The sequence below is a fragment of the Musca domestica genome, unplaced genomic scaffold (genome assembly GCF_030504385.1).
Source record: "Musca domestica strain aabys unplaced genomic scaffold, Musca_domestica.polishedcontigs.V.1.1 5, whole genome shotgun sequence".
NCBI lineage: Eukaryota > Metazoa > Arthropoda > Insecta > Diptera > Muscidae > Musca > Musca domestica.
In genome coordinates, this window is record NW_026712346.1 from 13,079,519 (window position 1) to 13,107,407 (window position 27,889).

General features: G+C 34.8%; 1 protein-coding gene and 1 long non-coding RNA gene across 2 annotated transcripts in view; one reads left to right on the plus strand and one right to left on the minus strand.

The window, feature by feature from the left end:
* Nucleotides 1-912: 912 nt before the first annotated feature.
* Nucleotides 913-2,256, minus strand: LOC131804825 (uncharacterized). Its single transcript, XR_009343301.1, has 4 exons — nt 1,572-2,256; nt 1,333-1,450; nt 1,118-1,267; nt 913-1,051 (listed from the first exon to the last, which is right to left on the minus strand). It is a non-coding gene; the product is annotated as an uncharacterized LOC131804825 (long non-coding RNA).
* Nucleotides 2,257-2,478: 222 nt separating this feature from the next.
* Nucleotides 2,479-27,889, plus strand: part of LOC101891214 (histone-lysine N-methyltransferase set1) — a 49,890-nt gene continuing 24,479 nt past the window's right edge. Inside the window, exons 1-6 of the mRNA XM_005177993.4 lie at nt 2,479-2,639; nt 18,650-19,122; nt 19,191-19,518; nt 19,597-20,528; nt 20,599-21,247; nt 21,312-21,400. Coding sequence (XP_005178050.2) covers nt 18,661-19,122; nt 19,191-19,518; nt 19,597-20,528; nt 20,599-21,247; nt 21,312-21,400 — 2,460 coding nt within the window. The 5' untranslated portion in view covers nt 2,479-2,639; nt 18,650-18,660. The remainder of the gene's footprint in view (nt 2,640-18,649; nt 19,123-19,190; nt 19,519-19,596; nt 20,529-20,598; nt 21,248-21,311; nt 21,401-27,889) is intronic.

Below are 27,889 nucleotides of genomic sequence, written 5' to 3' on the forward strand. Positions count from 1 at the left end.
AATAATATCGTTATAAGGCTAAACCACAAACCAAAATGGCTTGAGAATAATGTTATGAAAAGCTTAAGAACATACATGAAAAAATCTTGAGAAAATATTGAAAAATATTTGTCTAATAATTTTAGAATAATTGAAATTGAACCCTTAAGATGAGAATACATAAAATGTGTTTTTTTGACTGGCTTAAATCATCGGCTGCCTTCTTCGGAAAAGAACAAGAAAGCGTATGGCCAAATATACTTAAAAAAATCTTGAGAAAATATTGACAAATTGCCAAATTCGTTCCAAATGGTGGAGGGTGTTCAAAGTTCGGACCGACCGAACTTACAGTTTTATAACTTGTTTATATTAACATGTGTCTGTCATGGTAGAAACATTTGTTCAAAATACATTTTGTCTAGTCTTTAGGTCTTTCTCTTGTTCTTTTACGAAGAAGCCAGCCAAAAAAGTGTTTTATATATTCTCAGCTCTATGACCAAATATTACCCGCTAGCAACATGAACTAGTTCGGCATCGGAAACTCGTCGATTCTCAGAGTTACAGTAACTAGTTCCACTTAAGACCCCTCACAGTGCAAACAACTGTAAACTTTAACATGGGGATGTCATACGAGGTAACCAATTGGCTCCCTTTGCATTACCTGTACATGGTACTTTACTACTTCCAGGTTTACAGTCATATACCAGTGACAAAAGACTAACCCTTACCAAGTTCCAAGTACACAGCCACAGACTAGTGTCAGCAGACTACCTTTTAACTAGTTCTATGTATACAGTTATGTACTAGTGTCATTTGACTATCCCTTATCTAGTATAAGCAGACCAATTTTAAACTGGTTTCCCATGAACTAGTTCAGTACCAATTATTGTTAGTGAAATTCTAATTTTTAGTTTTAATTCATTTTTTTATTGCAAAGAAATGAATACAAATATACCTTACTCTATAAAACTTGAACAAAAATAAATTTAATTTAATATTTATAAAAGTACTTGTATTGCTTTTCGCAGTTGTGTTTCAGGGGTGTCCGAATATTCTGTAACTGGTATTGAATCTGCAAAAAATAATGTTTAATGTATGAAAATGTAGAATATAAAAATAATGTTTATATACACCTTACCTAAAATAACGCTGTATATATTACTTAGGGACTTCAAACTTTTTTCCATGGTTTCCCTCAATATTATACTCGTAGTAATATTTGAACCGATAACATTTTTAAACATTTCGATATTTCCTCTCCTTTTATAATTGATGCTATAATCTTTACCTAAAAATTAACAAAAATTGTATATAATCTATGTTTGTTCAGCAATACATTTATAAAATACTTACATATATGTATTGATTCTCAATATTTTTCATAAGTGATGGGGAACCTATTCGTCACTTTGAGATCGTAGCACCATCACCTTCAACTCAGCTAAAGCATCAGCTAAAATTTTGATTTGACCTATAGTGAAAACAAACAAATTAGTAATTTGTAACAATTCTGAGAAGAATGCTATAATTTTACCTTGAATTACTTTTATTATTATTTTATTACTATTATTACTTTTACTACTCATTCTTACCTTTTTATTTGTTATTTTCAACACCCTATAACTTATTTGCACAGAAAAATGATACTTCACTTCACAACGATCAGAATAAGAATGCTTTTTCCAAACAAAACGCACTTGCATTCCTCAAGAATAACGGTGCATTGTTTTTTTTATTGTAATCTAAAAAAAAAAAAACTATTCAAAGTGGTTCTTGTTCGTAGAAATCTCATTCAAATGTTCGTTTGGTTTTTTCGTGGTGGTTTTTATTTATGCACAACTGTCGCTTCTTTGCATTACTTGGGGACGAAAAGGTGTCAATTGGTTACCTTTGCATTGCTTGGGGACACATTTGGTACTAGTCCGGCTTATATCTAGTATAGGACTGGTGAAATTGAGTTAAATGGAATTTTCATTGCCAGCGGGTAATAATAATATTGTTCTCACACTGTATTATAGTTTTCTTTATTTTTGGTCTGTTGGGTTGTATCACATAAAATTTACCTCTAACGATAATCGTGACAAGAACGGACAATCATTCACCACTGGGTTAAGCGAATCAATCAACTTCATACAGCCTCCATAGAGAGATTTTTCTCCCAGCAGCTGGACATAATACCACTGGCATATTGGCCGATTTGATTTATATACTCTGGTTCTCCCTCTTCTCTCTGTTTACGTAGTGGGGCCGATAAAAAAAGTAAACAAGACGCCGGCTACAATATCGGTGAACAGCTGTATTTGTTGGCCACATTCACGTGGTACGAGGTGCAGCAGACGTCCGTCGTTCCAGCAGTCATGCGCACTACCAAATGTCAAACGAACCCCTAAAATGTACGGCTATGCTTCGCAAATCAGTTACACTAGATTCGTCGTGGCTCGGTGGTCATCGCATTCAAGTCGATAGCGCGTAACGGCAAATGACGATTCGCCTCGTCCTGTTAGCAATTTTGAAAGAAAAAAAATCCTAGCAAGAAAAATAACAAGAACAAGAATATCGTTCCATCGTTCCACTCCCCAAAGTAGAGACAGATTTTTCTCATTGCAGTGAACTGTGAGGCGAAACGACTCAATAAAAATCCAAAATCAGTGATAATTTAGGTAAAAAAGAAATACATCTTCATTTTGGAAGTATACTCCCACACTTCTGGACCCATAATCCAGGAGCTATAAAAATACACGACAGGAATGGGTGTATGTGCGACCGTTATGTATGGCCTGATGTGCGTGTGTCGAAAGAAAAATGGAAAAAATAATTACTTGTACACGGTGGTTGCCATCCATCGCCTTGGGTGACTGTATGTCAGTCTCCAAAGGGGTGGAATATTTTCACAATTACAAAGTGGTTTGTTTGCTGCTATTCCTTTGGTGGCATTTAAAGTGAAGTTGTGGTATCGATTTTTTCCGTCATTTTTTCCTTTCAAAAACATTTGAATTCTTTTGCAAATTTGTTTATATGTTGTGATTTGAATGGAAAATGAAATCGTATAGAAATGTTCAAATATTTACCATTGGAATACATATATATACAACCACATATATTTATATATATATACAATGGTATATCTGTTTGTATGTATGTGACGGTGTCGTTCCCATGGCATACCTATTGTACATACAAACTGACAAACAAATCTCTAAACAATCATCCGCACCGAAATACTTGGTAAAAATAGAATTTCAGAACGAAAAGTGTAGTGTAAAGATGTTCCGCGATGAGTTCAATCAACTGTGGCATACATAAGCATAATATTATCAGTACGGAGCACATAGAACCGCAGAGAACCTGCTGCAATCACCTGTGAACCGACTGACTGATCAATTACCATCCGCAAATTGCTATTTGAAATAGGTATTTGGATTTGAAAGCAAAAATTGCTTCGAAATTGTGTGTGTGTGAGTGTGTGTTTTTGCATATCTCCCCACAATGACAGCGCTGAAACGGCTGCATGGTGGATGGATGGGAGGAAAACCAGTGTGGTGAGAAACGAACAGCGCATGCGCCCAAATTCGTAAAAAGTTACAACAAACAACAATCACTGACGAACCAAAAAAAAAAAAAAATCAATTTACCTTCCATTGATTGCAAATACGCCAACTTCGTCCAAGGATAAGAAACTCATTAATAGTTGCCTGCATTGTTAAGTAATAACAAATGTAACAACACTTGCAAAAAGTTATGTGGAAACTGTAGAGAGTTTATAAAACCATTTTGTGAAAACCGAATAACAGTGACACCAATTCAGACTCACACACACACACACACACACTTACACGCCAATAAATGTATAACCAATGAATCCAAAATATTTTTGCACACACGCACGCACACATGTATATAGATATGTACATGTTGACACATCCATCAAATGTTGAAAGTGCTCTATTTCAGCGGAACTTACAATGAGTGTTTAATGCATCCATAGAAATAGTGTTCCACATTTGCCGTTTGCCCAACGACATGGGTTTGTAACTGTGATGAAAACCAGAAAACACAACACCAGTGATGTCATAGCTGGGCTAGAACTTTCATCGTCTGCGAAAAAATAAGCCGCTCTGAATGTAATCATCAATTAAAATTGTACATTTGCACTTTGTCCCAGCGACGCTAAGGTCCACCCCTATTTCTACCTCTGTAACTTTGCATATGTGTCGGTTGATAAGATCCGCAGGCCGTCACAAGGACTTTTTCATTTATTGTTGTGGTTGTTGGATGTTTTTGATTAATTAGTTCAGTGCTATCTGTTGCTCAACGCCCATTCTAGTGCAATCCCAGCAATGAATACTTAAAGTGATATCCTTCATCTCAACATCTGTATGTACTGTGGAGGACCTCATTAAAGTGTTATTCCATGGAGTTTCATATGAAAGGTTTAAAATACGACTGCAAACTGCCGTTTCGGTTGATAATGAAAATAAAATTCCCTTCCCTTAGATATTTGAAAAGAAAAAAAAAAATAAATAAAAACATTTAATACACTCCACCTTAGGGTAATGGAAACATTAGAACCAATTATGACTACTAATACCAACATTTGTGGGAAAATGTGGCAAAAATCAATATCGGGAGGTACCGCTATATAGAGCTATACAAAAACTAGGGTCTATACATACAATGTTTCGCCAACGGAGCTAGAACTCATTATGATCAACAAATACCAATTTTTAGACAAATCCATGAAAAAATGTGGCAAAAATCATAAAAATACCGAATATCGTGAGATACCGTTATATGGGGAAATACCAAAGCGTGGATCTATACATGCAATGTTTCGCCACATGAACTAGGACCCACTATGACCTACAAATACCAAATTTCAGACAAATCCGTGAAACAATGTAGCAAAATCGTCAAAATACCGAATCTCGGGAGGTACCGCTATATGGGGGCTATACCAAAGCGTGGACCCATACATACAATATTTCGACACACGAACTAGGACCCATTATGACCTACAAATACCAACTTTTAAAAAAATCATTGGGTATAAATCTTCTCCTGCAAAACTGTAGCAAGCAAAAAGATGGATAGATTAAAGCTACCTCACACAGTGCATTGGCATAACAATTACAAGGTGGAAGTAAAACTCAACAATACCCCGAATGGTATTTTTCTAATAAATTATTTTTGCAGAATTATGCATGTGAAAATCATGAATAAATATTCCTCAAATATTCAATCCTAGTGCTTTGCTCTGAACGTATAATTGGCCGATGCAGTTGGAAATCTTAAGGAATCATGGTAGAATTATTTCTGTGTTGAATTGAAATCAAAATACTCATCTGCATTGCAAAAAAGCTATGGACAAAGGCAATCCGATATTTTTATACCATCCACCGTACATAGTATGGAGGGTATATTAAGTTTGTCATTCCATTTGCAATTCATCGAAATAATAATTTTAAACCCAACAAAGTATATGTATTCTTCTAAGACGACTTAGCCCTTTCCGTCCGTCCGTCTGTTGTAATCAAGCTACAGTCAAACGATCTGTCTTTTGTCTGCAGGCAGGTCAATTTCGAAGATGGGCTATATCGGTCCATGATATCGTATAGCCCCCATATAACGGTGCCCCCCGATTTTCGATATTTTGATGATTTTTGCGACTTTATTCACCGGAATTGTTTCAAATTTCTTATATAAAGTTCGGAAAAGTTACTACAGCCTATGACACAAATTACTTACGCAGGACTACGCCTTCTTATAACCCCATATAACGGGTTTCATTTGAGCGGTATTTTCCGACAGATTTTTTTTTTTGAAAATTTTCAAGTTTCTGCCAAATGGCTGAGGGTATAAAACGTTAGGCCCGGCCAAATGTCATCTATATTTGCTTATGTGTGTGTATTCTTTTCAATAATAAACCAGTAAGGAAAGCTCAAAAGTCGGGCGGGGCCGACTATATGATACCCTACACCACTATGCATATTTAGTAGAGCTCTCGTAAAAAGGTTTATACAGAGCATTTCAGAGCTCTATGAGATATTTGGTACAAAATCAAAATCTATCTAATTCTATCGTGCATTTTACGAACTATAGCTATATGTGAACCGATTTTCACCAAGTTTGATGTATTTGATTCTAGGCTGGATTCGGTCAGATTTGCCAAAACCCAGGACATTTGGGCTGATATTGGACATTTGGTGCGCAATCAACACGAAATTGGATGAAGATATATATAGGAGGTATATCCAAATCTGAACCGATATTTATAAAACTGAAAAAGAAGATATTTCTTGGCTGCATCTGATACCAAATATTATTCTTGTATCGTACATTTTTCGAATTTAAGGGACTTAAAGTACAAATCGGATGAAAGGTATATATAGGAGCTATAGCTGTATCCGACCGATTTTCACTAAATTTGATGTACCAATATTAGCCATTTGCTGCACATTTAATCCGAAATCGGATGAAGATATATTTGGGAGCTATAGCTATATCTGAAACGACTTTTACTAAAATTGGTGTCCTTGCTTCTAGGCTGAATTTGGCCAGATATGCCAAAATTCATGCCATTTCGGTTGATATTGGCCATTTGTTGCACAATTAACTCGAAATCGAATGAAGATACATATGGGTGCTATATCCAAATCTGAACAGATTTTGAGAAAATTAAAAGCGACTACTTTTGGGCTTTATCTGATATCTGGTACCAAATATCATTCCTGTGAAGAGTATGCTATGCTATACTATATCCAAATCTGAACAGATTTTTATAAAATCAAAATCGACTATTTTTGGGCTTTATCTGATATCTGGTACCAAATATCATTCCTGTGAAGAGTATATTACGAATGTAAGGGACTTAAAGAGCAAATCGGATGAAACATATACATGGAGCTAGATCTATATCTGAACCGATTTTTACTAAAATATGTGTACTTGCTTATAGGCTGGTTTCGGTCGGATTTGCCAAAATTCATGCCATTTGGGCTGATATTGGCCATTTGATGCACAATTAACACGAAATCGGATGAAGATATATATGGGAGGCATATCCAAATCGGAACAGATTTTAATAAAATTAAAATCAACTATTTTTGGGCTTTATCTGATAACTGGTACCAAATATCATTTCTGTGGAGTCCATATTACGAATGTGAGGGATTTAAAGACGAAATCGGATGAAACATATATATGGGAGCTATAGCTATATCTGAACCGATTTTTACTAAAATTGGTGTACTTGCTTCTAAGCTGGTTTCGGTCGGATTTGCCAAAATTGATGCTATTACGGCCATTTGGTGGTCAATAACCCGAAATCGGATGAAGATATATATGGGAGCTATATCCAAATCTGAACCGATTTCGATAAAATTTAAAACAGCTATTCCTGTGCTCCATCTAATACCTGGTACCAAATATCACGGTTGTGGAGTTAACATTACGAATGTAAGGGACTAAAACACTAAATCGGATGAAACATATATATGGTTGCTATATCTATATCTGAACCGATTTTCACTAAATTTGATATACTTGCTTCTAGGCTGAATTTGGTCCGATGTACTAAAATTCAGTCCATTTGGGCTTATATCGGCCATTTGGAGCACAATTAACCCGAAATCGGATGAAGATATATATGGGAGCTATATCCAAATCTGAACCGATTTCGATAAAATTACAAACAGCTATTTCTGGGCTGTACCTTATATCTGGTACCAAATATCACGGTTGTGGAGTTAACATTACGAATGTAAGGGACTAAAACACTAAATCGGATGAAACATATATATGGTTGCCATATCTATATCTGAACCGATTTTCACTAAATTTGATATACTTGCTTCTAGGCTGAATTTGGTCCGATGTACTAAAATTCAGTCCATTTGGGCTTATATCGGCCATTTGGAGCACAATTAACCCGAAATCGGATGAAGATATATATGGGAGCTATATCCAAATCTGAACCGATTTTCAAATTCCAAATTTGTTGTATTTACTTTAAGGCTAATCTCGGTCACATGTGCCAAAATTCGGGCCATTTGGGCTGATATTGGCCATTTGGTGGTCAATTAACCCGAAATCGGATGAAGATATATATGGGAGCTATATCCAAATCTGAACCGATTTCGATAAAATTTAAAACAGCTATTTCTGTGCTCCATCTAATACCTGGTACCAAATATCACGGTTGTGGAGTGCATAGTAGGAATGTGAGGGACTTAAAGATCAAATCGGATGAAAGATATATATGGGAGCTATAGCTATATCTGAACCGATTTTCTCCAAATTTGATATACTTGCTTCTAGGACGAACCCGGTTGGGTGTGCCAAAATTCAGGTAATTTCCACTGATAGTGGACATTTGGTGCACATTTAACCCGAAATCGGATGAAGATATATATGGGAGCTATATCTAAATTTGATCCGATTCTCACCAATTTCAATAGGGTTCGTCCTTGGGCCAAAAAAATATTGTTTGGAAAATTTCATCTCAATCGGATAATAAATGCGACCTGCATTTTGTTCACAAGAATACATGGACAGACGGACGGACGGACGGACGGACGGACGGACAGACGGACGGACATGCATAAATCGACTCAGAAAGTGATTCTATGAAGGTTCTCAAAAGTAACTATGGGTCTATCTCGTTTCCTTCTCCATGTTACAAACAAATGCACAAAGACATAATACCCTTACCACTATGTGGTGTAGGGTATAAAAATGACAAATTCAATTCAAATTCGGGCGTTTTCAAAATGCATCTTGCATCTACAATATCTACAGTTTTTGTAGCGAAATAAACATTTGGAGATGTATAGAACATAATTTTGAAAATAAATGTTAAAATGTTTTGAAAAGAAATGTTGACCTTTCATTCAGGTTTCGCGGTTTTCAATAATTTATTCAAAATCAATGCAACAAGTTGTTTGGTTTTTATTGTTTTGATAGTAATTCTGATATTACAAGCCAAACAGGTAGACCGCTATACTTGCAATTGTTTACACCCAAGGTGTATGCATGGTACAATGATATCAAGGTAGGGCTGTGATACCATATGATTTTAATTTTTTTATTTTCATGGCTTAATATTTTTTTTATGTATGTGTTTTCTTTTCAATAACAAAAAAAATTGTTTGGAAAATATTCAAATTCGGGTGCTTTCAAAATGTTTATTTCAACGTATACATCGACAAAATCTAGAGTTTTTTGTAGCGAAATAATCCTTTAGAGATATATAGAACATGGTTTTGAAATGTGTTGACCTTTCATTCAGTTTTCGCGGTTTTAAATTATTTATTCAAAATCAATGCAACAAGTTGTTTGCTTTTTTATTGTTTTGATAGTAATTGTGACATTACAAGCCAAACAGGTAGACCTCTACACTTGCAATTTTTTCAAAGTTGACCTACCTTCTCTTCATTGTACCATGGGTAAATGCATCAACTACAATAACTAATTTAAGTGTTTGTTTTCTCTTTCGAGACGAGCTTAATGATCTGAAATTTGCAGTGAAAAGGAAAGCCAGATAGACACTATCACACACTCACCACTATGCGACGCGTTTCGCCGTTGGTTAAGCGGCTCATCAGGCATATTTGATGTGGATGATGGCTTACAAGGGCCGTTCTCTGGAAAGTAGTATATATTTCGAACTTATTGCAAATTAGCATATGCGTTTACAATAACAATATTATGTTGCTTTTACGCATGGTAGAAGAATACATGTAGATGCATCAACGGTTGGAAACATTGAACATTGAAATGTTTTGTCAATAATAAGTGGATTTTTATATGTTTTTCTTTACGACGCGAATCGGAGGTTGTTATAGTAAGCATTTTTAAAACAATTTTCACAAAATTTCAATAAATTTTCATTCAACATTTTCAATTCCAAAATCGGTTTGACAGTTCATTGTCCCAGCAGCTGTGTTGATGCGACTACCTGTATTCTTCTACGTATGCCTCATCCTGAGGAAAATGAAAGTTTATTATATGTCCTGCGATATATCAAAATAAACATCCCAAAAAGAACCAGTCTGAGGCCGTAACGAGTGTCTTTAAATTGGCGAAGTATTTTTGTGGGTTAAACCTAAATCAAATGCGATTTCCAATGATCCGTTGCAATGATCGGGCTGGATTCTCATCGGTTCCTACATAACATGTGGTCCTTCTATGTCTCAGGGTTACTGTCGTACCCTCATTAAAGGGTACAATAAACCTATTGCCCAGTCTGCTAGCGTTAAAAGCTCCAAAAGCAAAAACAACAACAAACACAGTTGGGTCACACAATTGTGATATGCCTAGTCTAGCAGCAGTTTAAGCATATACGCACCAGCTGCCGAATCCATACATTGAGTTACAATATACATAACCATTCGGATTAGATTTATGTGATCAATCAAGGTCATAGGAATCGTAACAGCCCGATTTATATGTCCACCACTTCGATAGCCCACAATGGTTATTTCTATGAAACGCTGAAGTTAAATGAATAGTCTCTTAATGTCCCATCCTTGGGATAGGTACACGAGTCAATAGAAAAAAAAAATTAATTCCGCCCAAGTTGGTTCCTAAAGGAATCAGTTTGCAGTTCTATATGTTCCAAAGTCCTTTTACATGTTAATACCTTCGGATAAGAAACTGCTTCAAACAAACTAAGAAATTGAACTTTTGATTGACAACTTAGTTTACAAAAAAATAAATAAATAAATAAAAACCATATGATTGTCAATTGCACCTTATTTACAAGGTGTCGCAGTAAATCGAACTTCTGTCTTCTTTTGCTGTCAAAACAAATTGTTTTAATTAGAAATATATAATAAATAATTGTTTTTGTTTTGTTTCGACAAAAAGATACGAGCTTACCGTTTTAATTTTTAAACTGACTTTATTGATCGACTTTGACCCAAGGTGTTATTACAAGGTGACACAGTAAGACTATCTGGTCTTTTCAAATTGTTATCAAAACACAACTTTTTAATTAAAAATATGCAAAACCTATTTCTATTTTGACAAAAATATTCATTTACAGCATCGAAATTTAAAGATTCCACAACATACTTTAGTATTTTCTTTTTTGATGGAATCCACGCGGAACTACTTTTGACAGCAAGAGAAGACCACTTCCTGTCAGAAATATTCAAAATTATATGCAACAAATTGTTTTCATTTATCTGATATTATACCTTATTTTAAAAATGAGTTGAAAGCGCGAAGATCAATTCCATGGCAAAACCCATGGTAGAATAAGGAAGGTAAAGTCATGCAATCAACATCATCTTGTCAACATTTATATTTAGAAATCCATTGTGTACATAGAAATCAGAGATGGAAACATGGTACAATGAATTCAAGGTAGGGCAGAACTACCATATGATTTCAATTTTTTATTTTCTTGGCTTAATATGTCATCTTTATTTGTTTATGTATGTGTTTTCTTTTCAATAATAAAAAAATTGTTCAGAAAATATTCAAATTCGGGTGTTTTCAAAATGTTTATTTCAACGTATGCATCTACAAAATCTAGAGTTTTTGTAGCGAAATAATCCTATAGAGATATGTAGTACATGATCTTGAAAAGAAGTTTTGACCTTTCATTCAGTTATCGCGTTTTTCAATTATTTATTCAAAACAAATGCAACAAGTTGTTTGATTTTTTATTGTTTTGATACTAATTCTGACATTACAAGCCAAACAGGTAGACCTCTATACTTGCAATTTTTTCAAAGTTGACCTACCTTCTCTTCATTGTACCATGGATGGAAACATGTTTTTTTATTCAGTGAAATTTGACAAGATAAATTACGGAAAATGCAGAGATGGATATGCTCATTTGAAATGACCTATGCTCCTTAATTTTACCATGGGCAAAACTGGTTATTTTCCAAAAAATGAAATATATATACACAAAATTGGCAGAAGTCGGGCACATTTCGAAAATATTGTAATCAGCTGGTAGATCTACTTTACCTTTTTATTGTACCATGCATGGTGGTGTGGTAGAAAACATCTACCTTCTAAATTTATTTTGTTCTTTTGATGTTTCCTTTTCTGTCAAAACATTTACACAGTTTGGATATGTTTGAAATTATTTCAAATTCAGTCGCAACTAAAATGTATACAATACATCGACGTTGACATTGTCATTCTATAATGACTTCGATATTGTGGTATTCGATATTCATGCTTTGCAGTTTTTATTCAATTTAAAACTTTGGTCATGGTATAGTTATTACAGGTAACAGCAAGTCTCAGCTGATTTGACTCTATAGTAATACCAGTGTCAAACTCGATATGGCGTTTTGTGATTTAATGCCATTTCTTCATATACAATAGGCATGCCCTTTTTTAATAAAATTTCACTGTAGGGCAATGTGAACATATTTTTTGTCTAACAGTAGAAAAAATCGCCGTTATACTTAACAAAACGCCAAAGGTGATGGTTCGGAAACTTTTTTTGCGGTTAACCAACAGCGACACCACGTTAGATAATATATTCGTATATTTCATGTTTTCTAAAATTGCAAAATGTAGAATACCTTATGTATGTATGTTGTTTGGGTTCAACTTGAAAGGGATGTTGCCTTTACCACGGTCTTCTAGCGATAGCTTAAAGTGTTGAGAGATTAGAGCCAACAGCTTAAAACTTTACATTCAGGGTAATGATGTAAAAACCATGGTAGAATGAAGAAGGTAAAGTCATGCAATCATATGTTTACAATTTTTTTCAAAATTGTCCATTTGATAACATCTCATTGTCAAAATGATTTTGACAAACATAAATTCAAATTCAAAATAAAAACTTAAATTTTGAATTTGAAAATATGAACAAAATGTTTTCTTTGCTAAAAAATCAATTCAAATCCGAAGAAGAACATAAATTATGGCGGTCAAGCATGTGGCTATTATAATTTTTGTGACAGGCATAGTAAAATTTTCCAAACGGAGGTGCATCCCATCTTTACATCAGATTTTGAGTATGCAGACGTACTAGGGTGAGCAATGTTTGAAAAGAATAGGATTATTATTTAACTTTTTGTCCAAATATATATATATATATATATATATATATATATATATATATATATATATATATATATATATATATATATATATATATATATACTAGCTGAACCCGGTGCGCTTCGCTACCCCTTTTGATTTTATATGCATTCAAAATTTTATTTACGAATATATGTTGGATAAAGAAAAACAAATTTAAAAATTAAACAAAAAATATTGCACTAATTTAATGCGTTAATAAACAAAATCATTACAAAAGCAGTACATACACGAAGGGTTTGTCCTTCGGATTTATTTATTTCATTGCAAATATCAAGCGTGCAGGAAACTGCAATTTTTTTAAGTAGAGTGGCATTTCTATTACAATTAGTGAATTCGAGATAGCAACATACTTCGCTGTAATAAGCGTATTTCAAATAAATTGTTGTGTTGTTTTTTAGTGTTAGCCTAAGGCGTTGTGGGTCAATGGTTCTTATTAAAATCATATCCCAATCTGATCCGATTTAAATATAATTTTAAAAAAATTACTTTTACACCAAACTCCGCGTGTTTCATATTTCATTGAAATTGGTGCGTCAAATATGTGAAATCGGCCGAGAATATATATATGGGAGCTATATCCAAATCTTAACTAATTTCCAATTAATTTATCACATTTATTATTATAACCAAATTCCGCCACACATTCTGAATTTCATTGGAATCGGTCATATATATCGTGTTTGGTGCATAATATGTATGAAATCGGCCGAAATATATATGTTAGCTATATCCAAACCTCAACTGATTTCAATATAATTTGGCAATTTTTGCTGGTGCCAGATTTTGTCTCTCTCGCTTTGGGTGCATCAAATATGTGAAATCGGCTGAGTATATATCTGGGAGCTATTATCAAATCTGGCGTATTTGAATATAATTTGTCAAATTTATTTTTGTACCAAATTTAGCCACTCATGCCGAATTTCATTGGAATCGGAAATACGTATCGTGTTTTGTGCATCAAATATGTGAAATCGGCGGAAAATAGCTATATCCAAATCTGAACCGATTTTAATATAATTTGACTAATTTATTTTCTAATCAAAATCCCGTTACTTATTCTAAATTTCTTTTGAATCGAACATACATATCGTGTATGGTGCATCAAATACATGGAATCAGTCGAAAATATACATGGGAGCTATATCCAAATCTGAACCGATTTCAATATAATTTGACAAATTAATTTTTGCTCCCAATTCCGTTACTTATTTTAAATTTCATTACAATTGGAAATACATATCGTGTTTGGTCCACCAAATACATGAAATCGGCCGAAAATGTATATGGGAGCTATATCCAAATCTGAACCGATTTCAATATAATTTGACAAATTTATTTTCGGATCAAATCCCGTCACACATTCCAAATTTCATTGGAATCGAACATTCATATTGTGTTTGAGGCATCAAATGAACGAAATCGGTTGAAAATATATATGGGAGCTATATCCAAATCTGAACCGATTACAATATAATTTGGCAAACTTATTTTTGTTCCAAATTCCGTTACATATTCCAAATTTGGAGACTGTATCTTCAACCAATCAATAGATATGTGCATATAAAATCTGAATTTTTGGGAGGTACCTCCGATTCTGATGCTATATCTCCAGTTCCAAGTGGAAATTCAAAAATGTATATAGCCTATGTTACTTTCAGGCGATGTTGCAGTATATATGGAAATTTTCAGGAAAATCTATTCAGCGTTATATGCATTAAAAAATTTTATTTACGAATATATGTTGGTTAAAAAAAAAACAAATTTAAAAATTAAAAAAAAAAAATATTGCACTACTTTAATGCGTAAATAAACAAAAACATTAGAAAAGCAGTAAAATGAGATACATACACGAAGGGTTTGTCCTTCGGATTTATTTATTTCATAGCAAATACCAAGCGTTCAGTAAACTGCAATCTTTTGAAGTTGAGTGGCATTTCTATTGCAATTGGTGAATTCGAGATTGCAACATACTTCGCCGTAATAAGGGTATTTCAAATCAATTGTTGTGTTGTTTTTTAGTGTTAGCCTAAGGCGTTGTGGATCAATTATTCTTATTAAAATCATATCCCAATCTGATCCGATTTAAATATAATTTTAAACAAAATTACTTTTACACCAAACTCCGCGTGTTTCATATTTCATTGAAATTGGTGCGTCAAATATGTGAAATCGGCCGGGAATATATATGGGAGCTATATCCAAATCTTAACTAATTTCCAATTAATTTGTCATATTTATTATTGTAACCAAATTCCGCCACACATTCTGAATTTCATTGGTGTCGGTTATACATATCATGTTTGGTTATGGTTATCGGTTATACATAACATGTATGAAATCGGCCGAAATATATATGTTAGCTATACCCAAACCTCAACTGATTTCAATATAATTCGGCAATTTTTTCTGGTGCCAGATTTCGTCTCTCTCGCTTTGGGTGCATCAAATATGTGAAATCGGCTGAGTATATATATGGGAGCTATAATCAAATCTGAACGTATTTGAATATAATTTGTCAAATTTATTTTTGTACCAAATTTAGCCACTCATGCCGAATTTCATTGGAATCGGAAATACGTATTGTGTTTTGTGCATCAAATATGTGAAATCGGCGGAAAATATATATGGGAGATATATCCAAATCTGAACCGATTTTAATATAATTTGACTAATTTATTTTCTAATCAAAATCCCGTTACATATTCCAAATTTCTTTTGAATCAAACATAAATATCGTGTATGGTGCATAAAATACATGAAATCGGTCGAAAATATATATGAGAGCTATATCCAAATCTGAACCGATTTTAATATATTTTGACAAATGTATATTTGTTTTAATTTCCGCTAAACATTCCAAATTTCATTGAAATTAGAGATATATAGCGTGTTTGGTGCATCCAATACATGAAATCGGTCGAAAATATATATGGGAGCTATATCCAAATCTGAACCGATTTCAATTTAATTTGACAAATTCATTTTGGCTCCCAATTTTGTTGCTTATTTTAAATTTCATTAAAATTTGAAATACATATCGTGTTTGGTCCACCAAATACATGAAATCGGCCGAAAATGTATATGGGAGCTATATCCAAATCTGAACCGATTTCAATATAATTTGGGAAATCAATTTTTTAGATAAAATCTATCACACGTTTCAAATTTCATTGAAATTGGGGATACATAGCGTGTTTGGTGCATCAAATGCTTGAAATCGCTCGAAAATATATATGGGAGCTATATCCAAATCTGAACCGATTACAATATAATTTGGCAAACTTATTTTTGTTCCAAATTCCGTTACGCGTTCCAAATTTGGAGACTGTATCTTTAACCGATCAATAGATATGTGCATATAAAATCCAAATTTTTGGGAGGTACCTCCGATTGTGATGATATATCTCCAGTTCCAAGTGAAAATTCAAAAATGTATATAGCCTATGTTACTTTCAGGCGATGTTGCAGTATATATGGAAATTTTCAGGAAAATCTATTCAGCGGTTTTCGAGTCCATAAATTACAAACAAACATACAAACATTTTCCTCTTATATATATATATATATATATATATATATATATATATATATATATATATATATATATATATAAGAGGAAAATGTTTGTATGTTTGTTTGTTTTTTTGTATATATATATATATATATATATATATATATATATATATATATATAAAAGAGGAAAATGTTTGTTTGTTTTTTTGTATATATATATATATATATATATATATATATATATATATATATATATATATATATATATATATATATATATATATATATATATATATATATATATATATATATATATATATATATATATATATATATATATATATATATATATATTTATATATATCTTTGCAGGCAGTATGTGCTATTGGTTTTAAAAATTTGATACTCTCTTTAAGTACCTGGCCTTTGAATGGGACTTCAAATTCTCCAATGGAATTTGTCCAACACACCCTGCGCGAACAGAAGTTTGTCTTAATATTATTATCGTTTAAGTTGCAGCCCTTCTGTTCTTGAGGTTTTTCCGATATGGCTTGCTAAAACAGGCTACGCGAATCATAGTTTAGAAATAATGAATGAATGAATGAATAATGAAATAATGAATATATATATATATATATATATATATATATAAAAGAGGAAAATGTTTGTTTGTTTTTTTGTATATATATATATATATATATATATATATATATATATATATATATATATATATATATATATATATATATATATATATATATATATATATATATATATATATATATTTATATTTATATATATCTTTGCACGCAGTATGTGCTATTGGTTTTAAAAATTTGATACTCTCTTTAAGTACCTGGCCTTTGAATGGGACTTCAAATTCTCCAATGGAATTTGTCCAACACCCCCTGCGCGAACACAAGTTTGTCTTCATATTATTATCGTTTAAGTTGCAGCCCTTCTGTTCTTGAGGTTTTTCCGATATGGCTTGCTAAAACAGGCTACGCGAATCATAGTTTAGAAATAATGAAGACTGCGATTTGGGAATCTACCCAGTAGTTTTAATCAAGAAAAAAAGGTCGCCTTTTGGTAAAAATACTAACTTGTTGGGCTAATCATGGATGGAGTCGACTAATATCTTTAACCACTCCGAGTATTTGCCACAAATTATTTCACAAAATTTATTGAATATATGAATGGATTATAAATGTAAATAAACAAGTCTTGTTTTTGTTGTGACAGTTCATTTGAAAGATTTATTTGACAAACTCAGTTACAGAAAATGCAAAGATGGGAATTCTTATTTGAAATGACTTTACCTTCTTTGATTCTACCATGGTGAATACATTAAAATTACATATTTTTAGAAATATTCTTCTGCATTTTCAATTAAATAATCCAAATTCCAAAAATGCATATTTTTGAAACTAAAATAATTTATTGAAAATTAATTATTTTGTTTACATTTTTGGACATATAATTCTGTCACTTGTATTACTTACAAAAACAAATTTTTATGCGGTTGTGTCAATTTTGTGTCTGTATTTATTGTTTTGAAAAATAAAACATTTTCAAAATCAATGATTGGAAGAAACTTAAATTGCGGGGCGTGCATTAATGATAGATACCAGATTCGCCATGGAATTGAAAGATTGAGCATTTAGGATCACATTTTGAGAGAACATGCAGGCATTTCATTCATCTTTCGCGCTATTTGACTCACTTTAAAAAATTAACAAAAAATATCAAATAAATGAGAACAACTTCTTGCATTTAATTTTGAATAATTCTAACAGGAGGCGGGCTTAGCCTCAGAACTGTATTTCTGTAGTTTTACGAAGCTGTTCTACCTCCTTATTGTACCATGCTGTTACCTGTATTTTTCTGCCATGACCTTTAGTTTTAAAATTGGTAAATAATCAAAACAAATGGTTGCCATAAGACTCTACTACAGGTTCGAAATTAAACTTCCTTTCTGGTTGTGCCATATTAGAGGTCTACTTTTTTGGCTTGCTTTATAAACTATACGAAAATCGGATCATAATTAAAAGTTTAATGTTTTTCTTTTTTTCGTTTTCAGACTAAACCGTTATGCGAGTTCCCGATATATCAGCAACAGCTGGTTACGCTGCAAACGTATTCAATCCTATCGGCATTCAAAGAGACACCACTAGCACAAACGCCTTCATTTCAGCACTGGGAAACGATCACAATAAATTCGAGAATATATCGGCAGGGACAGGAACCGGACACTATTACCGGGAGCCGACTAACACAAATTATGCGTCAACAGCAGATGAATTTGTGCAGAAGGCTCTAAGCTCAACACCGACTGAGTATTCAGCAGCGCAGGGCCTAAACGATAATCTGTCACATTATTGTTGCGGAGAGATACCGAAAAATCTAACGAATCTCCAGTCATCGGAGCAATCCGATGAGTGCTATGACAAAGAAGCCAATACCAGTGGCAACACCTACAAAAGCTTTAAAGAGATATTCAACACAAACAAGAGCTTCTATGAGGATTGTGTTCGAGACTTTGAGAATATAAATGTAGGTGTCAGCATCGGCTGCCCCTATCGAATTGTCGCTAATCACGTTTTCTCCTCCTCTCGTTGCAGCTCCTTAAAAATGTTGTAGATCAAGCCAATGACACCGATGTCGTTGGCCATACGTCACATGTGATTCGGTCGCACGAAAACCAGAACAGCAATAACGAATGTGCCCTGTACAGTAGTAAGAACTCCTTTGACAATGACTTTAATCAATATAGCGTTACGAAGTGTGAACACTTGGAACAGCAACAGAACCGTTGTAGGACTCCACCTAAAGGCACTCAAGCACCGGTAGACGAGTGTCTGCAGCTGCCCGATGATAATGACTACGACGATCATTCCATGATCGATTTGTGCAGTGAGACCAAATCAAACTATGACAGTGACGAGAAAGGTAGGTCGACGAGTCTGCCGGTTACGTTCGTTTCATTAGATAGTGGATTTTCCCTTTCTTTTTTTTTTCCAATTTCAGACGAAGAATTTCTGACGTCAGCATCATCGTCAACGATATCCTTGCACACTCAAAAACATTCCTTTTTCCCCAGAGGCATTATCAATCCCAATTACCCGGGATTCCAGCACCTGGCCCATACGCTGTCGGAACATTTTGTGACGAGTTCTCCATCGGAGTCCTTCGAGAGTGATATGTCAGAATATGAGATGGACCTGAGTGCGGATAGTTTCGACAGCCTGACCGAGGACAGATCGCAGATAGAGTTGAACAACTTCAATAATAACACCACACAGTCTATAACCATGAACCCGGATGGATATCCCAATCATCGCCACGAAAATTTCGATTATATCCACGAAGAAGAGGGCGATATGTATTTGGTGGATTGTGACAAGGGTCATCGACCATCTTTAAACGATGACGAGCCCAATCGCAACAGCCAACAGTCGGACAATAATCCCTTCAATCTTACCGACTTGCAGGACGGAGTGCAAAGCAAGTTGACACTGTTAGAAGCGGAGCAGAATAATACGACTCAAAAAGACCAGGTGCCAGTGTCAATAACACCCGATATTCTGATAAAGAACCCCCACCACCACCATCATCACCATCATCACAACCCCCAGAACCACCAACAACAAATTGAGACTCAGTTCAAGAAGGAAAACCGACCCGATTTGCTGAGAGGTGTCAGTCCACACAGCATTAAGGAGTCGATGCATCAATCGGAGCCACCTCTAACGGTGGACATACACCCTCAAAGCCACAACGGCTTCAATGCTCGCCATGCCGAGATGAAGGACGAAATGTCATTCGGCCTTACCCCCGTCGATATTATCGGAGACTTTGGTCAGGAAGTTGAAAGGGAGTTTGGGCTGCTAGTCAGTGGCTATCGACGTTTGGTCGATACCCAGGATAATACGCTTACCCTAATGGAAGATGGTGAAAAGGTAAGATTTTGGGACAATGAAACGCCCAATTTCCAATTATAATTCCAAGATTAAATGATGTGACTTTCAGATATCAGATGCCGCATTGTCCCAGGCAAAGGATCACATTGATTCCAGTAAATATTTAGATGCCTTCAATAAGCAAACGGAGGAGAATCGTAATCGCACTACTACTTTACCAGATCTGGCCGATGACAATGCTGTTGACATTCCAATGCCCACACAGAATGACGACGACGATTCCAAGCAGATGGCGGGAGACTCCAGCATGGAACAACAATTGTCGTCCTCCAATCCCTCGGAGAATCGTCGAAAGCCCAAATACCAAAAATCTTCCTATGACGATCGCCAATTGCCACCGGTGGCCATCGAGTATAAACGTTGTCAGCAGAGCTCGCGATCTGCCAAAAAGCCCACTACTCACAACGACAAAACGACGACGAAAATCCAGAAGATAACACATTCCAAGCCAAGCATTGCCAGTCGCATTCTGCATCCGAAGCGAAACGGGGCCAAACACGACAAGTCGGACAGCAGTTCCAATCGCAAACGAGAGGAGGCCGAACTGCACAAATATCAGCAGCTGATCAGCGACAAAGAGGAGATTCTAAGCAATAGCAAATATGCGAAGCTCTCATCGTGGGCCCAGCATCTGAAGAACTCGGTCAAAGATCGAGGCTCCCGCAACAGTACGGATTTGATATCGCCAAGCGCATTGGGTAAGATGTGCTGAGTTGAGAGTGTGTGCGTAATCGCTGACTTATCAATATTATATCATTCTAGAACTCTTTGATGCCTATAAAATCGGAACGGAAATCGATATGGAACAGCTGCAACAACATCTGAAAATGGCAAAGGAGATAGAACGACAGGTTTGTATTATCAATGATAATAATTCTCATGTGTAGACAATGTATTTCCCCGGTCTTGGCTACCAAATCTTGTATTCGATCTCAAGTTCTCGGTTAGTTATACATAGGTCTGCATTATCAATAGCTCTAATGGAACTAATTATACTTGAACTTGCCACACCCCAATAATGTTCTAAATACACGTCGATATGATATCCAAAAATTATTTTTGTAGTTTTTCCTTATGCAAAACCACAGCGTAATTGTGGTGGCTCAGTATCGGTAGTCATTCTTGTACCAGAACTCCTTTTTGTGATATTCCCCAACCTTTGCCTCGATGTAGTTTTTCACACAAAATGTTGTATAAAATCGTTGAGCTTTATAATAAAACTACATCAACTTTCAAAGTTTTTGGTCTTCATGCCCTCGAGTGCACTTAGGCCTCGAATATTTAAAGTATTGGTCTTCTCAGTTTGACATTTCCTCCTCCACACACAGAGGGAGTTCTTGATTTGGTCTAAAAATGGTACATCGCATGGCATAATTACAGAAGATAGAACGAAGCTACCTTTTAAATACAATTCTTATCTTTCTCAGTGAAAAACATTTACACAGCTTTTATGTGTGTGTGTATTGTTTTGAATAAAAAATTAAAAAAATTGAAATTATTTCAAATTCAGTTGCAGAAGAAATGCATACATGGCAGAATTACAAGGTAACCCTAATGATGTAACTAAACCTTAGGCGTTTTCCAACAAAAGCTTTGCTTAATTCAGTGGCGGTAAACCAATTGGTAATTCCCTCCAATATTTGGTAACTGCGAACTAGACACTTAACTTTCAGGCTTGCACCTCATTTTACCGCCATAACCAATCCCCGGACGGAACTTAATCTTTATTTGGTAGATACAGCAAAATGAACATTATTTTACGGTACAAGAATCGAATTCCCAGATGTACTCGTAAAACTGTTAACATTTTGTTGTTTGAATCGTTTATTTAAAAAATCGGAATGTTTTATTGGTGATTCTAGTTTTCTGTAAAAATCTGTACAGTTTGAAACAAACGCAGTTGGAATTTAACCGAAGACATGTCGAAATTAAGGCCATGCTCAATTTAGATGCGACTCCCCTATGAAGTTGTTAACCGTTTCAATATTTGTTAAATCCAAAATTAAGCACACAAGCTTCCATGTTTATACCACATTTTGAGACGTAACTTCTTTATACAGATACAAAGGTCCTCGTATTCCCGGATAGAATTAAACAAGCTCCAAAGACTTTGCTTTAAAGGATTTGTAAGCCGCAGAATCGCCAATGAGATACTTTCTCGTTGGGATCCTTGTCAAAATTGTGACTGCACCAAATATGCCTTATTCGGAGGGTAACTAGCCGAAATTAGAATTGAATTTGGGTGGAAAATAAGATAGGGGGAATTCGAATGGCAATTTTTTCCCACATATACATTCGATTGGGAGATTGCTCACAAAGAATGTTTTGCCAAAATTATATAATGAATTTGGATAAAAATGATACGCACAGCGTTGAGCCATGCAAAATATTACAATTCACAACAACTTACAAGTTCAAAATGCAATGTTCTGATTGGTGTAGACCAATTTGCCTCAAATTTTATATGTCAAGTAAATTCGCTTTGCTAACACTTTTGACAAATCAAGTTTCCAAAAAAGTTGCTTTGTTTTTATTTTCGTCTACATGATCCAAGGTAGATTTAACAGGTAACCGCATCGGCGAATTGCTACAACAAAGCAACTTTTGTGGTACCCTCAAAATTGTCAAAATTGGCATCTAAGGCGAAAAACATACATTCGCCATGACATTTAAAGTTTTCGGCAAATTTGTTTCAACCAATCAGAAACAAGGTGATTGTTTACATTTTATGCTGTGCGTGAAATTAAGCCAAGTATTAATCCGACTCTTGGGGACCATTGCAACAGCCATAAGTTGATAGTTAGCCCCCGAAATGTTTATAGAAGCCCACAACTGTAGTATCCTCTACGTCATCGACAAATACCACTCATATTCCAGCCAATGTTGGTAACCGGAGGTTACACCGACTCCAGCACATGGCACAACAGTAGCAAATGTTCCCGATCAAATGGTTTTAAAGAAAGAACATAGCACCAATATCGTCACCAGTAAAAGCCCTTTAAGAAGCAGCCGCCGGCTCATCTGAGCCACTTGGAAATGTCCACGATAAATTACATTTCAAGGCCAGTGCTGAACATAATCTCAACAACTAGGATTTAAATAAAATTGCACCACATGCCATGGATTCAATCGTCGGAACACTTTTCATTTTCTTTTTAATTTTTTTACTGGCAATTCACCCTAAACTTGCTCTTAAATTTTGAAATATTATTAAAAAGTACTTTTAGTGAAGAAGACATAAACAAACTTGATTTGACATTTAAAGGTGCTGTCAGCTGGGGTGATGCGACTATCTAGTAGTTCTACCTTGGAGCTGTCAATTAAATTTGAATTCGCTGCAAACAAAACAAACGTCAAAACAAAGGAAATAAGGAAGATTTGCAAAAATAAAGAGGTGCCAGGGAAGAGTTATTTTTTTTCTTCCCCAAGGATGAAAATATGAGGGAAAATGAGTACACTTTGTCAAGTAAAGTTTACACCCACATCACATGTGTGTTCGAACCACTTCAACATGGAGCTTGTGGTAAAATCCGGAAACAACTAAAGATTGTTGTCTATCGCTGTCCTAGGATATCGACTACCACTGAAGCACATCAGTAATACTTGCAATTTGAGATGAGGGGTTCTGGGACTATATTATTAATTTATTATTTTATTTATATTTTGAAAATACAGCACAGATTTTTACAATTCAAGGCGAAAAAAAAAATAGTTTCGCCTCAAGTCTGTTTTTAGATTAATTCGCTCGAGGAAGACCTTATAATTGGGCCATGTTCGCTTATGGCATTTTTACCAGGTTAAATTTTGATATAAACTGTATTGTCTTATCATCTTAGATACACTTTTGTGGATTAACCCCAACATTTCATTCAAATTTTGTCACTAAAGGGCAGCAAATGTGACATATTTCTCTATTTATGCCATGGCGAGAAAACGCTCGTCATGTTATGCCCTGTTTGATCAAACGCATAGCAGTACGTGACATGCAACTAAATGCTGGATGTCTCGTCTCGCATATAATTTTGAATGAGTATGACAGGAAGCGGGAATAGCATCAGGGCTGTATTTCTGTAGTTTTACGAAGAATGGTTAAGGAATTATGCAGTCAGCCCAAAATGCCCTATGGAAATAATTGTTTAACTTAATTTTCGCCAATTTAACCATAACCGTATTTCTGATCCTGTGTATCCCGATTAGAACAATATACATTTTGTCAGGGAGAAACCCGTACTTCCTGTGGCATGGTGTCCCGAAAATTCCCAAATTTCACTTTCTCTTCATTATTTCTAAAACTTAAGTTCGCGTAGGTGGTTTTCGACACATTTCAGATGAGAAGATTTCAAGTCTCATTCGAAGGTCGGCTACTTAAAAAGTGTCAAATTTTAGAAAACAGTAACGCATATTGTGTGCAAAGATTGAAATGTATTATTTAATTGCTTCAAAGTATTAGAATTTATTTTGCATCAGTACTCGGTCAGGTGTGAAAAGGGACAATATCGGCCCGATGCTTCCAGTACCTTCAAAGGTTCACAATTTTGTATAATCTCTCATAAAATGTGAGAAAGATCCCAATTGTCTTCAAGTTTCGTAGATTCCAATATTTCTACAAACAAAAAATCAGACATGAAGAACGGATAGAATAACAATGACGCACATAAAAGGCGAATTTAAAAGCGCTCCCTAGAACTTCTATCAATACAAGATCTAGTGTGAAGATGGGATACAACGGTCAACTCCTTCTAGTTCCTCCGCAACATATGAATGCATGACTTTACCTTCTTAATTCTACCATGGATCGAACCTTAGACAGTGGCACACATGAATCAAAATGGGGAATGTTGTTGGTTACCATTGCCGATTATAAGGTCGACAAATAAGACCAGCTGATACATACATTTACTGTCAACATAATTTAAATTCGCCTGACAACTGCAATAGACGTAAATGTTACTTGTCTGTTTTGTCAAAAATATTTAAATTAATTTGAAAACAATTGAACATTTGGAAACTGTAAATTTCTAACTTCTCCTTACTGGTATTTTTGGGATTATTACAAACTTCTAAGATTTGTCCAAACTTTGACCTTCAGCGAAAATAGAAATATGGTCCTCATCACCTGGCACCTCCCCAAAAACGTGCCAATTTTTTGTAATCGCGAGTGGTAAAAGACTATATCCGTTCACTCCGTTGATATCTCTCCTGAATATTTGTACCCCCAGACTTATGATTATACAAAGAACAAGCCTGTTCGGACATAAAACTGTTCAGACAAGTTGTGTATATTCGGGATCCATCCTGCAACAGCAATCTTTATGACATTTCTGAAAATTAAAACCAGTAAAGAAAGTCCTAAAGTCGGGCGGGCCGACTTTATGATACCTTACACCAGTTTGCTAATTTAGTAGAGCTCCACATAACAATTAAAAGCTATGATGAGCTATCATATAATTTAAAGTTTAAAGGACTAAATATGCCGAAGCATTTGTATCTTTTAAATTCGGACCTGTATTGCCCATTTGGTGCAAAATTCATTTTAAAACAAATAAAGATATATATGGGAGCTATATCCAAATCTGAACCGATCTCGATTAAATTTGGCAAAGACATTTCTGAGCTGTATTTGATATTTCCCTGAATATCGTTGTTACGAATTGCGTATTACGGCTGTGGGTAATAAATACAAAAAAAAATCGGATGAACAATATATATGGGAGCTATAGCTATATCTGAACCGATCTTCACCAAATTTGGCATACTACCTTCTGGACTCAATTCGGTCGTATGTGCCAAATTCCATCCCATGTATAGACGGACGGACGGACAGACGGACTGACATGCATAAATCAACTCAGAATGTGATTCTATAAAGACACTCAAAAGTGACTATGGGTCTGTCTCGATTCCTTCTCCATGTTACAAACAAATGCACAAAGACATAATACCCTTACCACTATGTGGTGTAGGGTATAAGCAATGCTGAAGCCGCTGCATCTTGGTTTGATTGTAGCAGCGAGGGACATTTGAAGTAAAAGATGTCCAATCGTTGTTATCTCTGCATCATCCTTACACAGTATGCAGTATTGGGAACGTTCGCAACGTTGATTTCTTCATATTTAGCAGCGAAGATTTGCTTTACAAGAAGATATCCGGCCATATTAGTTTTGATGTCTTACAATTTGGTTTTGTGGTGCGCCATTTTTTTATACCCTCCAACATTTTATGGAGGGTATATTAGCTTTTTCATTCCGTTTGTAACACCTCGAAACATTCATAACAGACCCTACAAAGTATATATATTCTGGATCAGCGTTAAATTCTAAGATGATTTAGATAGGCTATATCTGTCCACGATATCATATAACCCCCATATAACGGCAACCCCGATGGCCGGTATTTTGATGTTCATATCCAAGTTTTTCAATGAAATTGTCTGAAAATAAACACAAGGAGTTCGTTATATGCACTTTACACCTTGGAAGAGAATTGTCTAAATAGGTCCGCGACATCGTATAGCCCCCATACAACGGTACCACTATATTCGGTATTTTGATGATTTTATTGACTTTTTCACCGAAGTTGTTTCAAATTTCGTATTTGGAGTTCGTAATGGATACCACAGCTTATAACAAAAAATTGCGTATGCATGCCCACGTCTTTGTATAGCCCCGATATGACTGTTCCTTCCAATATTCGGTATTTTGACAATTTAAAGGTACAATATTCACCGAAATTGTTTGAGATTAGGTACTACAACCTGTGACAGGAAATTCTCTATTCAGCTCTATGTCTTCGTATGGTCCCCATACCTCCATATATGAGGTATTTTGATGATTTTAGCTACATAATTCACAGGATTTTTTTTAAGTTTCGTATTCGAATATTGTTATGGCCTATGAAAAATGTTGCCTATAGACCCCATTATAAGGACTATTTTCGGTATTTTTAAGATTTTAATAGAATTTTTCGGTTTTTATTTTAATTTCCAAACTCGTTCCAAATGGTGGAGGGTATTCAAAGTTCGGCCGGCCGAACTTCCTGCGTTTTACTTGTTTTCTGTGTTTTCCTTTTCTTTTGTTCTTTAACAAATGATGAATTTTTTTCTACATAATTTGTTTGAAATCTCGAAATTTGTTAGAACTGCTAGAATATAAAAAAACTTTTTACTACGATACCCGATGATATCTCAAAAAATGCAAAAATAGTATATTCTTGCCGATTCTGGAACAGAGCAGACAGTAAGGAAAACAATCGGAAGAATATGTATGTGGTTGTGAAATGCAACTCACACAACGCATACAAAGTTTTCCCCTGGACTAAATGATGTATAGACAGAGGGAAGT